Genomic DNA, 15,003 nt, shown 5'->3' on the forward strand with positions numbered 1-15,003 from the left:
CACCAGCTTCTGGCTGGTACCTAGTGTATTTCTAGAACAAGCATGGTACAGGGACAGCAGGAAGCATCACCTCCCTTAGGAACGTATTATAAAGGCCAATCTCCAGACCCTAGCCAAGCACCATTCAGTCAAAACCTCCATGATGGAAACAGAGAGAAAGAGACGTATTTTAACTAGGGAACTCCGAGGCTCCTTCAAGGCAGTAGAATTGCTTTGCCAGAAGATTCCATCTTGAGACCTCCCGGTCTCAACCAAGAGCCCTGCGCAGTGGCATGCACCTGCCATCCCAGGTCGAGGGAGGAGCACAAGTCCGGATAGTAGCAGCTCAGAATGGCCTACGCACAAATCGAGACTCTACCTGGAAAATAAGCCATACAAGAAAGGACTGGGGTGTGGCTCAAGTGGTAGAGCACCTGCCCAATAAGAGGGGAATCCTGAGTCCAATCACAGTGAGAAAAAGAAAGAAAGGAAGAAAGGAAGAAAGGAAGGAAGATGGGAGGGAGGGAAGGAAGGAAGGAAGGAAGGAAGGAAGGAAGGAAGGAAGGAAGGAAGGAAGGAAGGAAGGAGCTATAAGAGTCAGTGGCAGTCCCTCATGGCCACTATAAGGGACTGGGGTGGGATTTGAACCCGTTTCTCCAGCCTGGTCATCATTACATCCAAGCCCCATTCAACAACTAGAAGCACATTTCCAATGCACCAGGCCCACAGCCTGTGCGGGAAGTAAGAGCACCCTGGGGAGCTCAGACACAGCCCCTTTCCCGGCACAGCCGACAGCCCTGCCGGGAAGGGGGGACCACTCAGAGGCCCCAGCCTTCCCGGAGTCTGTCCCAGGCCTGTAGCTCTTCCCCTCCTCCATCTGGAACCCAAGCAAGCCTGGTTGGAACTTGGGGTGACCCAGTCTCCGCACACACAGGGGGAGTTGGGAACGTGTCCCCAATTTCTCTAAACAGTCAAGGGGATACAGAAATCAAGACACTCCCCCTCCCCACTTCCTTCTGCTGTTCTTGGGGCTCAGTGCAGGTGAATTGTGGTGCGTCTGTGCGTCCATGTTGGAGCATCTGTGATCACAGAGATGGCCATGGCTGAATCCTGGAAGCCCAGGACCGAGCAGTGCCAGGCAGGGCAGACCCCGTGTCCAGTCAGGGCCTGCCTGGCTCCTCTGTCCCTGGTCCTCAAATACAGAGCATTTCTTCATCGTGGTGCAGAGGGTACCTGGGCCCGGGGGGACACCCCTTGGTCCTTTAGCCTCTGTCCGTGTCAGGGGCAGAGCCTCCCTTGGGATTCACATCTGGTGACAGCTAGGACCCCACTTGTCTCCCCATTCATGTCCTTTGAACCCTGGCCTTACAGTGTGAGTCAGCCGGGGCATGATAGACCACCGTCCCCCAGATGGCCAGTGCCACCCTGGCCACCGCTCACAAGGGTGGGTCCACTATTGTAGCTGCTGTCCAGGAAGGAGCCGCCCCCCCCCGGCCCCCGCAAAGCACTCGTTCCCCCTTTTGCTGTCCTCCAAGAGGACCAGAGCCTAGACCTAAGGAGAGCTAGTTGCCATAGCAACAGGCAGCCGCAGCCATCAGACCCAAGGGATGACAGAGCTCAGGGTCACATTTAAACCTGGTGTCTGAACCCATTCCCTCCCTACCCCCCCTCTTCATCCCCACAAACGACATCTTGCCCTACCAGCCCCGAGATTTGCAAGAGATTTCAGACCCTGGCACAAATGCCCAGGAAAGAAGAGAGAGAGGGAAAAAGGGAGAGAGAGAGAGAGAGAGAGGGCACCCAAGACCCTCCTCCCTTCAGCCCTGCAGAGGTGTCTCAAGGGATTGACCCTGGCCCCAAGTCCAGCAGCAATGACCCATCACCTCCAACGGCAATGGACTTGACCCCTGACCGACGGACCCACAGATCTCCACTCTGAGTGCCTGGCCCACGTGACTTTCCGGAAACTTCCCAGACAGAGCTGAATCTGATCTGTCCAAAGTCAGCCCCCCAGCCCCCCGAAAGGTAACCCCAAAACCACGCAGAGAACCTGGTTTCTTCATGCTGCCGGCCAGCTGAGAGTGGGCGCCCCGCCCTCCCCTTCCCCCCCCACTCTGGAGCCCTGGCCCTAGCTTGCTAAGGCCAGGCTACCCTGGGGTCACACCAAGCCTGTGTCCTTGGCCAGAGCAAGTAGGTGTGACCCACAGCGTGTAACGCGGGGATCAGGTCACCTGTGCCACATTCATGTCCCCCCTTGGTGGACCTCCATCCTTTTGGGGAAAGGTCAGACTGGCAAAGCTGAGCGACCATGGGCTCCCCCAGCCTCTTCCTTTAATGGGTCCAGCACAAGGCTCAGAGGCCAGGAGGCCTTTCCCTCCCCACCCCCCACCCCCGCCCCCCCAGCCTCCCATCTGCCGGCTGGCTGGGGATCCCTGGCCTCTGTTCCCTGCCCATGAGCAGGTCTGCTTCCTGGGCCCTGCTTCTTTGTCTGGGCCTTTGTGTGAGGCGGGGGAAGAGGCCTCCCACTCACCATCTGCGGCTGCACTCTGTGCCCCACACCTGCTTCCCGACTCCCAGCCCCCGGGCCGGGCAGCTGCAGGGCGCCAGGCCTGTCTGCTGTGGGGGGGGGGGGGGAAGCCAGAGGACCGCCCTGGCAGCTGCCTGCCCGCCCTCCTCTGCCCTCCCCTGCCCTCCCCTCCCTTTCCCAGCCCTCTCTTGCTGAGTCTTATTTCTTCTGCTGACAGAGCCAGACCTGAGGCCTGCAGGGATTACGGGGGAGGAGGCAGCCCCATAGAAGACTTACAGAGACACCCCCCTTCTGTAGAGCCTTACCATAGAGCCTCCCCTGTCTCCTCCACCCCCACCATCCTCCCTCCCGGCCCCCCAGTGTGCACCCCCACCAGCTCCTCCCAACACCCCTGTGTGCATCCCCTAATGTGTTTCCCTTGTAAAGCCAGAAGGTTCTAGAAGGTTCTAGAAACACAAGGCTGACCTCATTGTAGCTCCACACACACAGCTACCCACCCCACCTCCGGTCCCCAGTCCCACCAGCCTCAGAGCTTTACCCTCCCCCATCAGGCCTCTGCTCAGTCCCTTGCCCAGCTACACTGGCCCAGGATCATCTGGTGTCTGGGGCCAGGGGTCCGGAGGAAGTGGCTCCCCTGGGCACACACCTCTGGGGTGGGCAGGCTCTGCCCATCCTGGCTGATGTCGATGCTCACCTGCTGTGTGTGTGTGTGTGTGTGCATGCCTGAGTGTGTGTGTGTGCATGTGTAGACACACAAACACGTGCACACACCTACCTGAGTCCCACACACACCCCCGTGTAGCACAAGGCCCTCTGCCACAGGAGAGGCCTCGTGGATGCTAGTCAAGACAGTGACCAGCCTTGAGGTTTACAACGTCTTGAAGTCCTAACCCTGGGAGACGTCTCCCTTTTCTCTCTCCGGTAGTACTGGGATTCGAGCTCAATGCCCTGTGCTAGGCAGGCGCTCTGCCGGTGGTCCATGCCATCAGCTCTTTTTTTGCCTTAGTTTCTTTACTTATTTATTTACTTTACAGATAAAGTCTTGCGTGTATGTCCAGCCCAGCCTCCCACCCAAATCCTCATACCTCTGCTGCTTGCGTAGTTGGAATTACCAGGGTGTCTCCCCATGCCTAGCCTCTTGATTGAGATGGAAGACTTGTTAACTTTCCCTACCCAGGCTGTCCTGGAACCATGATCCCGCCAATCTGTGCTTCCCATGTAGATGGGATTACAGGCATGCCCTACCATGCCACTCTCTCCTTCAGAAGCCAAAGGAATACTTCAGGCCTCCACAGAAATACATTCTCACACCCCACACACACCCATGGGTCTGGCTTGTGCACCATGATGATGCCTATTTTTTGTAGTCTCGCTCCACACACCTGCTCTTGTCAACCTGGGTCAACCCTACCTGTCCCTTGTTAGCAGGGATCTAAAGCCAAGATGCAGCTGGATGGGTCCCGGCTTGATCCTGGCCTCCCAGAGCTCCGGCCCCTCCCACCTGACCTCCCCCCATGGCCCAGCAGTTCCTGCCCCCTGTCCCTCCTTGGCTGTCCCAGCCCAGCAGCAGGAGCACATTGTATGTTGACAGCGGTGCCCAGAGCGGGGGAGTGGGGGAGGGGGACTGGGCCTGCAGGACAGAGGTTAGGGACAGTCGTGGGCTTCCTGGTGCCCTGTGCATGCTGGCCTGCCCCAGGCAGACTGCAGAGAGCCCAGGAGGACAAGGAGGCAGGAGGAGGGTGGACACTAGAAGCAACGGAAGGCTACGAAACTCTGCAAGAACTCTGCTACAAAACTCTTCTCCTTCCTCCTGAGTTTGTTCCTGAGGGAGGAAAGCAAGACCCTCCCCACTCTCTCCCTCCACGCCCTCCACACCCCCTCCAAAAAAAGAGACTTAAGGCACTACAAAGATGCTCTGGGGCTGAAGAGGTAGCTCTGTGGTAGGACTCTGGTCCAAAGCCCTCAATGAAGCTCTCGGTTCAATCCCCAGCACTGGAACTTTTTTTTCTTTTCAATATAGCCAGTAAAGAAAACACAAGACAGATAATGAGACCCAGAGAAAAGAACACAGAATTAGACATTCCAAGATGAGATCCTTTTCCTAACCCCTGTCCATTCTACACAGTTGCTGGAGAGCCTGCTGGTTCTGAGCATCCTGGCAACCACAGCAAAGAGGGAATGTGGTTTGTCTCCGGTGTCGCTAGTCAGCCGAGGGAAAACAGCTAGGTGCCTAGAGCCTGGGATGTAGCCGATACAGAAGCAGAGCAGGACTCGGCTCACTCCAGATTCCAAGTGCCAACTCTGCCTGCAGTCTGCACTATACCCCATCTCCTAGCACCCAAGGCCGGAGGCCAAGACTGCAATCTTCTGCCTGGCCAGGGTGGGTGTGTGCTTGCTTCTGGCCACTAGGGGTCAGTGCAGGGCAGGTCTCGGGAGCATCGGATGTCTTGTAGAATTAATTGAGTTTATGGTCCCTAATCATCCAGCCTCAGTCTCCTCATCTGAGCTAAGAGAGCGTCACTATGGAAGAAAACAGAGGCCAGTTGGAGAAGGACAGTGGAGACTCAGACCCAGGGCCATCAGGTGGTGATGATTGATTTTTATGGTGAACAGGACTGGATTGAGAGACTTCTAGGGAAATTAGCAAAGCACCCATGTGGGTATGCCTGAAAGGGTCCACAGATGATTGACGTGTGGGAGAGCAAATGACAGGAAGACCCGCCCTGAGCATAGACAGCACGTCCATGAATGGGCTGTGATTACATGCATGCACCTCCAAGCCCGGCTGCCAACTCCTTGTATTGTTTCTTACAGTGGGTTTAGGGGAGTCCAGCCTGCTTCTGGCTTTAAATGTCAAGAGAAAAACAAAAGGCCAGGATGGGTGTTTGGGCTCATGTGTTAAGAATCTGTGTGTGGGGGCTGGGAAGGTGGCTCAGTGGTAGAGCGCTTGCCTTGCATGCCTGAGGCCCTGGGTTTGATTCCTCAGCACCACATAAGCAAAAAGAAAAAAGCTGGAAGTGGCACTGTGGCTCAAGTGGTAGAGCACTAGCCTTGAGCTGAAGAGCTGAGGGACAGCGCCCAGGCCCAGAGTTCAGGCCCCACGACCGGACCCAAAAAAAAAAAAAAAAAAAGAATCTGTGTGTGTGTGTCTGTGTGTTTGTGTGTCTGTCTGTTTCTTTCTCTGTCTCTCTCTGTCTGTCCTCTGCTGTCCCTACAGGAGTTTGATTTGACAAGCTGGTTTTGGGGTAAACAGGGAGCCCCAGCAAGGGGCCCCTTGGGCCAAGCTGCATTCCAGAAGAGTCTCTGCCTGGCCCATGGCTGTCCAGTGCTCACCCCTGCTCACGGTGGCCTTTTCTGGGCAGCCCAGGGTCTTAAGTTCTACACTTCACACAGAGGGAGGCAGGGCATGCTGGGAAAGGCATGGCTCCCCTCCCCAAGCTGCTGGAGGTGATAGAGATCAAAACAGCTCTGGGCCTCCTCACCTATAGCCACCCCACACACACCCCACCCAAACCCTCAGCTGGCAGCAGGAAGGGAGGCCTCTGGGCCTCCACTCATCTGCTCATCACAGCTGGGCAAATGGAGGCCCCAGGAAGGAGGTTAGGGGTGGAGTCTCCATCCGGAGCCTCAAGGAGGAGTGGGGACCCTCCTCCCTTCCTCCGGCCTTGTCCTGGGGGGCAGCTCCCCCCTACACACACACACCATGCTGCTGGTTTCTCAAGATAAGGATGCCCACGAGCCTGGCCCAGCGCCTTGCCCCCTGCCCTCCATGATCACCGTGCTCCCAGCCAGGAAAGACCAGCCTCCCTGCTCTGGGCGACGTGCAAGAGAGGCTGGCTCCTGTCCTCTTCCTCTCCTCCCTCCCCTTCCCTTCTCCTCCCCCTCCTCTCCTTCTTCCTATTTTTCTTCCTCCTTCTCTCTTTCTCCCTCCTTTTTCTCCTCTCTGTCTCTGTGTGTGTCTCTCTCTGTCTCCTTCTCCTCTTCCTCCTCCTCCTCTCCCTCTGTCTCCTACACCCCAGAGCTGTGTGAGATCTTCACCTTTCCTTTCTCCCCGCTCTCCTTCCTTTCTCTCTGATTGCTCCCACCATAGTCTTGGGCCCATGTCTTTGCTCCTTGGTGCCTGGGGAATGCTGTAGACACTACACAGGAAGAAAAGCCAATCTAGCGATGATGGTGTGCATGGGGGGGCGAGAGGAAGAAGCAAGATGGGGGGGTGTTCCCCCCTTATGGGAGGGGAGAGGGAGGCCAGGGGGCAGAGGCTCCCCTCTGGTGGGCACAGGAAGGGAACTTCAGTGTGGGCCGCGCTGGCTGTGTGGTCTCCAGGGAATTGCTTCCCCCTCTTTACTGGTTTGGGTCCCCTGTCCTGAGCCTTGGGGGGGGGGTCAGTTCCCCTTGATGAAGCGCCAGGCTTGCCAACAAGTGGACGGAATGCCACCAAGACACTTACACGCCTTTCCTTGATAACCTAGGGAAAAAGGTCTCCTCGCAAGGTAGGAAAAATAATCTCACTCACCTTCCTTCTATCCCAAGATCACCCCGACAAATTGTCTCCTTATTACCCGTCATTCTAGCAGCCTGTCACCTCTGGGGCCCTGTCTGTCTGTCTGTCACGCTTGCCAGCCTAGCCCTTGGCTCCGGATGGGCTGGCTCCTCACAGAAGTCACCATCAAATTAAGGAGACCCTCCTTCCCTCCCTCTCTCTTTGCCTGCCTGCCTGCCTGCCTGCCTTCCTTCCTTCCTTCCTTCCTTCTTTCCTTCCTTCTTTCCTTCCTTCCTTCCTTCCTCAAAATCCTCCTGACTTTGCCTCCAGGGATCTGAGGCTTTCCTGTGGTAAATCGGAATGGACATGCTTACTCATACTAAAGTGTGAGGGCCTACTTTCTGAACCCTTCAGGGACTGGGGCTTTTCCACTCAAAGGCTGGTGCTCTACCCCTGGAGCCACACGCCACGTCCAGCTTTTGGCCGTCTTACTGGAGATCAGCGTTGCCTAGGTTTTGTTTTGTCTTTCTCAGGTCTCAGCCCCCATGCCCACCGCCTTGTCACTTCGTGCTCATTCATGTACAGTTAGTTCACTCTGGGCAGCTGACCCGGTTGAGAAGCCCAGGCATACAGTTTGAAATAAAGATGAATAAAGCTCTTTACCTTGTTCGTTTGTTTTTTAAAGAAAGGAAAGGCACAGTTAATAGTGGGCCTGCTTTTATTATTCTTATTACTATCATTAGTGGTAGTAGGAGGGGGAGGGCTCTGGGCTGCTGAGCTGACTGCGCATGCGCGGGCTGGCTGGCAGGGCGCTGGGCTCCCGGGGCTGGCAGGGGGGGGGGCAGGGAGAGCCACCGCAGGCTCCAGACCCGCGCTGCGCATGCGCTCCTTCGCCCCCCCCCCCCCCCCGCGCATGCTCACTGCTGGATCCTGCGGACGCTCTGCACCTGGAAGCTCTGGGCGTGGGTGCCCCACTCCCGGAAGTGCTTGTAGTCACCCGAGTGGTGGTCGCTCTCCAGCACGTACTGGAAACCCCGGTAGCCCGGGAACTGGGAGCAGACCCAGCTGGAAAAGGAAGGGGAAGCGACGGATGGACAGACAGACACACAGGCCAGCTGGGCCTCGCCTCCTGATTCCCTGCCACAGTGCCTTTGCTCGTGCCATTCCTTGGGCCGGTGTGTGTTGCACCTGTCCCTCCCTCCCATCCGAGGCTTCCTGTCGGTGGCCTCTAGGTTTTTACTGAGCCTCTATTTCCTCTTCTGTAGAAGAGAAAGGCTGGCCGGGCACGGGTGGCTCACGCCTGCCATCCTAGCAGCTCAGGAGGCTGAGAGTGGAGGATCCAGTTCAGAGCCAGCCTGAGCAGGAGAGTCTCATCTCCAAATTAACCTGAAGAAGCTATATCCATGGAGCTCAACTGGCTCAAGCGGTCAAGCGCCAGCCTTGAGCCAAAAAAAAAAAACAGGGAAAGCTGGACTCAGCAGTCCTGAGGACCGTGGTACTCTGAAATGGAGAGAACTCAAGCGAAAACCTTACCTCCCATCTTCACCTCTGACCTCCAGGAGCCCAAGGCCACCTGGGAAGGTGTGGGGAGCAGCACACGCTCTCTTACACAAGCTGACTGGCAGTGAGTGAGTGGCCAGGCCTAGCCAATCACAGCGCTGTGTTCCTGTGGGTGTTGGTGATTGGCTCAGAATAGAGCATGCAACCGAGCTTGGCCCAATCAAAAGGCTGTGTGTGTGTGGGGGGGGGGGGGGTTGTGAGTGTGCACGCACACATGTACACACCGGCCCTCAGGCTGGAGCTCAAGGCTGGTGCTCTACCATTTGAGCCACAGCTCTCCTTCAGGCCTTTGGTGGATCATTGGAGATGAAGTCTTGTGGACTCTCCTGCCCCGGCTGGCTTCCAACCCCAATCCTCTCATCTCAGCCTCCTGAGCAGCTAAAATGGCAGGGTCACCGGCATCTTGTTGGTAAAATCTTCTTTATGGGGCAGGAATGTAAAGAGGAAGCTGCCGTGTTTGCCACCCCACAGAAAGAGGAGAGAGGCAGATCCCAATACAGCACCTGGACCCAGCTGTACCTGCAGCTGATTACAGGGATCGATCCATTTCCTCTGGCCTTAAACTGGCTTGGTCTGATTAATGGCAATCACATACGCTCTGCCTGGTGGCTCTAAATCCCCCACCAGTCCTCCCCTCCCCCCCAGGACAAACGCCCTGCCCCTCTCAACCCTCCCTTTGCCCTGCCAGGCAAAGCCCTGTCCACTTACGCCCCAGAGTGGACGTGGAAGGAGCCCACTTCGTTGCCGTCCCATCCCATGGCCTGCAGGGAGGGGTAATCATCGCTCAGCTCGCCTTTCCTGCCCAGGAAGTTCTCCTGCTCAAAGATGGTCAGCCTGGAGTCACGGTGGTTCTGTGTCCAAGAGAAAAGACTCAGGCTGTCCGGTGCCTTGCCCCGAGCCACCCCCAAGCCTCAGCAGTCTGAAAACCCTTTGTGGCAGGCGCTACAACCTGTGACAACCTGCCTTCCACAACAGCCACGCAGAAAATAATCGTGGGAGAAACAGGCTAGAAGCATGCTCTTGTGACATCACAGGAACAAAGAGAAATGTCCTGGCCATTTATGGAGCAAACAAACAGGTTTATCTGCCTCTGTGGAATACTAGGGAGCTATGAATAAAGTAGATGTATGTGATGTCAGCATCTGGAAGGATGATGGCAGGGTGCTTTCCCAGTGACAGAAGCTGAGTTCCAAGCCTTGGGTTTATTATGATTGTGTATGTGTGTGTGTGTGTGTGTGTGAGAGAGAGAGAGAGAGAGAGACAGAGACAGAGACAGACAGAGAGACAAGAGATAGAGAGACAGAGAGAAAGAGAGAGACAGAGATGTTGTGGTTTGAACCTAAGGCCTCACACTTGCTAAGCAAGTGCCCCCCTGCTCAGCTCCATTCCTGCTCCTCTGATTCCATTTCCTGTTGTTGTTGCTGTCATCCTGGGCCTTGAACTCAAGGCCTGGGCGCTTTTCCAGGGTTACTAGAGAGGGGCGCAGGGGTTTCATCTTGGAGGTGCCCTTACTATGGACTTGTATTTTCTGCTCTGTCCTATCAGAGTATCTCCCCTGGAATGGCGCGTGAGAAATGCAGAAAGAAAATGAAAAGGAATCTGCCTTTGTGAGCCTCAGCCTTGGACCTGCAAGAGGGGGTGGGAACGCCCACCTCCCTCAAGATGTCTCCTGTCCCCTCCCTAGCCCCTCCCCCTGCGCCCCCCCTCCAAGTCCCTGGGAGAGGGACACACAGCTGGGTAGGGAGGGGAGGGTCAGGTGGGCGGGGACTCACGGCGCAGGCCACGGGCCGGAAGGAGGAGAGCCTGTCGCTGGGGTAGGCCGTGTTGCCGCTCCAGGCATCCCAGCACGGGTACTCGCCACGCTCCAGAACATACTGCTGACCCTGGAAGCCTGCGTGCTCGAAGCCCACCCACCTGTACACGGGGAGGGGGGAGGGGGAGAAAGACCTCACCTGAGTCCTTGGCCCTTTGGGGTCCTGGGTGTGGGGGGGGGTGCCATGGACTCTGCAATGCGTCTGGTCAGCATTGCTCTTCTGGTGATTTTCTTCTAACCTTCTGGAACTTTCAGTGCAATAGGATAACCACTGGCTGCAGGCCACCGATGTAATTGGAACTTAAATAAACTAAGATTATCTGCCGTCACTACTTCACTCTTGTTAACCATCCTGTCCACACTTCACATCCTGCAGGGCCGTAAGTGGCCGGTGACTGAGATGCATGAAACAGATGTTCCGTTACCAAGGAAAGGGTGACCAGCCCCTCTGCTGCATTCTGCTGGCCAGCACTGGTCCCCAATCCCTGTGCCCTGCCACTGTCGCCTGATAGCTCTCAGTCAGTCAATCATCCACCCACCATCCATCCATCCATCCACCATCCATCCACCCATCCATCCACCATCCATCTACCTACCCATCCACCATCCATCCACCGTCCATCCACCATCCATCCATCCACTCATCCATCCATCCACCATCCATCCATCTACCCATCCACCATCCATCCATCCATTCATCCACTCATCCATCCACCATCCATCCACTCATCCATCCATCCATCCACCATCCATCTACCATCCATCCACTATCCATCCATCCACCATCCATCTATCCATCCACTATCCATCTGCTACCCATCCACTATCCATCCATCCACTATCCATCTATCCATTATCCATCCACTCATCCATCCATCCATCCACCATCCATCTACCACCCATCCACTATCCATCCATCCACCATCCATCTATCCATCCACCATCCATCTACTACCCATCCACTATCCATCCATCCACTATCCATCTATCCATTATCCATCCACTCATCCATCCATCCATCCACCATCCATCTACCACCCATCCACTATCCATCCATCCACCATCCATCTATCCATCCACCATCCATCTGCTACCCATCCACTATCCATCCATCCACTATCCATCTATCCATTATCCATCCACCATCCATCCACTCATCCATCCACCATCCATCCATCCACCATCCATCCACCATCCATCTATCCATCCACTGTCCATCTACCACCCATCCACTATCCATCCATCCATCTATCCATCATCCATCCACCATCCATTCACTCATCCATCCATCCATCCACCATCCATCTACCACCCATCCACTATCCATCCATCCACCATCCATCTATCCGTCATCCATCCACCATCCATCCATCATCTATCTATCCGTCATCCATCCACCATCCATCCACCATCCATCTATCCGTCATCCATCCACCATCCATCCACCATCCATCTATCCGTCATCCATCCACCAACCATCGACCATCCCTCCATCATTCATCCACCCATCCATCCACCATCCATCCACCATCCATCCATCCACCATCCATCCATCTATCCACCCATCCATCCACCATCCATACACCATCCATCTATCCACCCATCCATCCATACACCATCCATACACCATCCATATACCCATATCCATCCACCCATCCATCCACCATATATCCACCCATCCATCCACCTACCCACCAGTCCATCCATCCACCCACCCGTCCATCCTTCTACCTATTACCATTACCCACCCATCACTTGCTATCTACCCCCTATCTCTTATCTACCTATGTATGTATGTATGTATCATCTATCTATCTACCTACTTATCTGTCCATCTATCCACCATCCATCAATCATTTATCTACCTACCCACCTATCCACCTATCCATCCTTCTTTCTGTCTTTCTTTTTTTAACCTGTCTACCTATCGATCATCTATCTATGGATTTCCTGTCTAACCATCTATCATCCCCCTATTTATCTTTCTTTGTTTTCCTACCTACCCATCCATTCACCTATCAATCCATAACCATCCATCTTTCTATCACTTACCATCCATCTAGTTACCAACAGATGTCTCCTCCTTTATCCTCTTCTTCCTCTTTTTCCCTTTCCCACTCTTTCTCTCCACACACACACACACACACACACACACACACGTACACACACATGTAAGAGATCATGAATATACTAAACATGAATCACATTTTTACTACTTCCTTATACTCCCCTTCTCCTTTTGGCAAGTGATGTTGGCTTTCAGGCAGTCTCTATGAAGGTCCTTGGGACCTCCCCTCCCTCCACAGGCTGCCTGGTCCACTGGGCCAGGACTGTGCGAGGAGCACTCCTTACGGTGTGCAGTGAACCACCTGAGCAGCCTTCCAGGGTGATCCTGCGCAGTCCTCCATGCTTCTGGAGGACTCTGGGGTCCCGTTAGAGCCTGGGAAGATAAGGCTGAGGACATCTAACCCTCCCAGCCTCCCTCCAGGTCTCGTCTTGTCCTTCCCAACGCCCACCTGACTCCGTGCCTCGCCCCCTCCCCCCACCGCCCCAACCCAGACTCACGCTCCGCTCAGGACTTTCAAGGAGCGCACGGTCTCAAAGCCCAGCTCCAGCACGCTGGGACACTCGCTGGTGAAGTCATGGCGCCGGCCCTGGAAGCCCTCCTCATCCCACACCACCATCTGCGGGGAGAAAGGCGGGGCCCCACATCAGAGCCCTGTGTGGCGAGGGAGGCAGGCCGGGGGGAAGGGCCGGAGGCGAGCCTTGCCCAGTGGAACAGCTCCCCAATCTTGATATCCCCACACTTTGGGCTTGAACTCAGGGCCTGGGCGCTGCTGCGTCTGAGCTCTTCAGCTCAAGGCTAGGGCTCTACTACTTGAGTCACAGTGCCACCCCCAAGTTTCTGGAGATAAGATGGACTTTTCTGCCTGGGCTGGCTTTGAACTTGGATCCCCAGATCTCAGCCTCTTGAGAAGCTATGATGACAGGTGTGAGCCCTTGGCGCCAGGCCCTGCACTGACTTCCATGTGGTTCCTCTAGGTTTTGGAAGGCCGTTGACAAATTCTAATTTGTTTTCTATTATTTTATTATTATTACTTTACTTAAAGACATAGGTATGGAAACGAGACCAAAAGACTGCCACTGTCTCTGCTAGAGAGCATAATCGTTCCAGTGTGGGAACTTGAAGACCCAAGTTCAAATCCAGGCTCGGTGTGTGTGCGTCCGGTTGCCTTCCCCAGCCTGTGCCTTGGTGGCCCTCCCCCCAGGGGTGAGGTGAGCGCACGATGGGATGGAGCTGAGAAGCGGAGGGGGGGCAGTCCTCAGGACTCAGCGTGACCTGCACCCTCCCCCACGTCCCTCCTTCCCGCCTCCCCTCCTACCTTCCAGTGTCCCGCGGACTTGGTGCACTGCAGGGCCATGCTGTGGGAGTCCTGCACAGGAGGAGAGCTCGCTGTCATTCCCTGCCTGCCTCTTCCACTTCCTTCTCAAGCTGCTTTGGGCAGGGTTCAAGATCCATCTTGGGGGGGGGGGTCCCAGAGCCGTGGGGCTGTCCCTGTCCCGTCCTCTCTACCTGCGATCCCGGCCACCTTGGCTCCGTCTCCACCTCTACCCATCCTGGCTCCCCATAACGGCAGAGCCTGGCTCTGTGTGCTTTGACCTGTCTGTGGTGCGTGTTTGTGGCGCTGTTCAGTATGGGGGCATCACTGGGTGGATGTGCCAGTCCTTCTAGCCCCCAGCCGCCCCCCCTCCCCGCTCACCCAGCCGCACAACGACAGACGTGAATCTGCATTTGGGTGAGGGTCTTGGGGGGCCATGCTGGGTGTTTGGTTAGGATAAGGTTGAGATTCCTCAGGCTTTGGGGGTCTGGGGGCGCTGGGCACCCCACCGACCAGGGAAGTTTACTGAGAACTCCTGCTCCCGCCCCATGTGCAGCCAGACTTACCGAACTGAGCCCCGGGAACATGTCAGACCCGGAACCAGCGAAGGCCGAGCTTTTATAGGCACGGAGGGGACAGGGGCCCCTAAGACAAAGCCCCGATTCAGCAAGTGAGGGCAGATGCAAAGCCCAGCACTGGCCCAGCCCCAGGGCCAACTTGTCAGCAGCAGTCCCTGGCTGGAGCTGGGAGGGACAGCGGTGCTGGTCACCTGCCCAGGACCAGCCCCAGCAAAGTAGCAGATGGAAGATGGACTTCCTGGGTGCTCCAAGACACTCAACCCAAGCAAAAGAGGAAGTCCCTCTTAGCATCCCCCAAAGGAGAAGCCACATCACAGGCTATCTGGTCCCTGCACAGAATCAACATTGAACAATTGTCTGTTCCTCCGCCCTTCAAAAATCTTCCAAGACAGAAGCAATCAGGGCGGGCTACCTGGTGGAGGCCTGGTTCAACTAGACCTCCCCCCACCCCACCCCCAATGGAGGGAAGGGTATAGAAAGGGGTGGAAGGAGGGGCCGTGCAAAGCAAAGTTCAGAGCGAGGAACTGAAGGTACAAGTACAAAAGGCAGAGCTAGTCATCTAACTGGGCTGGAGTTGGGGGTCCTGCAGGAAAAGTGGACTAGGGAGTTCACAGAAGCTGAAGATGTATCCCGGCCGCTCTGGGGCTGTGGGCTGAGCAGGTGCTTTGTGAAGGGGAGCGTGTGCA

At 55.8% G+C, this 15,003-nt stretch overlaps 1 protein-coding gene across 1 annotated transcript; it reads right to left on the reverse strand.

Annotated features, from left to right (window-relative positions):
* Nucleotides 1-7,903: 7,903 nt before the first annotated feature.
* Nucleotides 7,904-13,781, reverse strand: Cryba4 (crystallin beta A4). The gene is made up of 5 exons (XM_042668500.1): nucleotides 13,743-13,781; nucleotides 12,925-13,043; nucleotides 10,319-10,460; nucleotides 9,255-9,397; nucleotides 7,904-8,051 (listed from the first exon to the last, which is right to left on the reverse strand). The coding sequence occupies exons 1-5, from the start codon at nucleotides 13,779-13,781 to the stop codon at nucleotides 7,904-7,906; spliced, it is 591 nt and encodes a 196-aa protein (XP_042524434.1).
* Nucleotides 13,782-15,003: the final 1,222 nt, after the last annotated feature.

This window comes from Dipodomys spectabilis, unplaced genomic scaffold, assembly GCF_019054845.1.
Source record: "Dipodomys spectabilis isolate Male_0828 unplaced genomic scaffold, ASM1905484v1 ptg000439l, whole genome shotgun sequence".
NCBI classification, from domain to species: Eukaryota; Metazoa; Chordata; class Mammalia; order Rodentia; family Heteromyidae; genus Dipodomys; species Dipodomys spectabilis.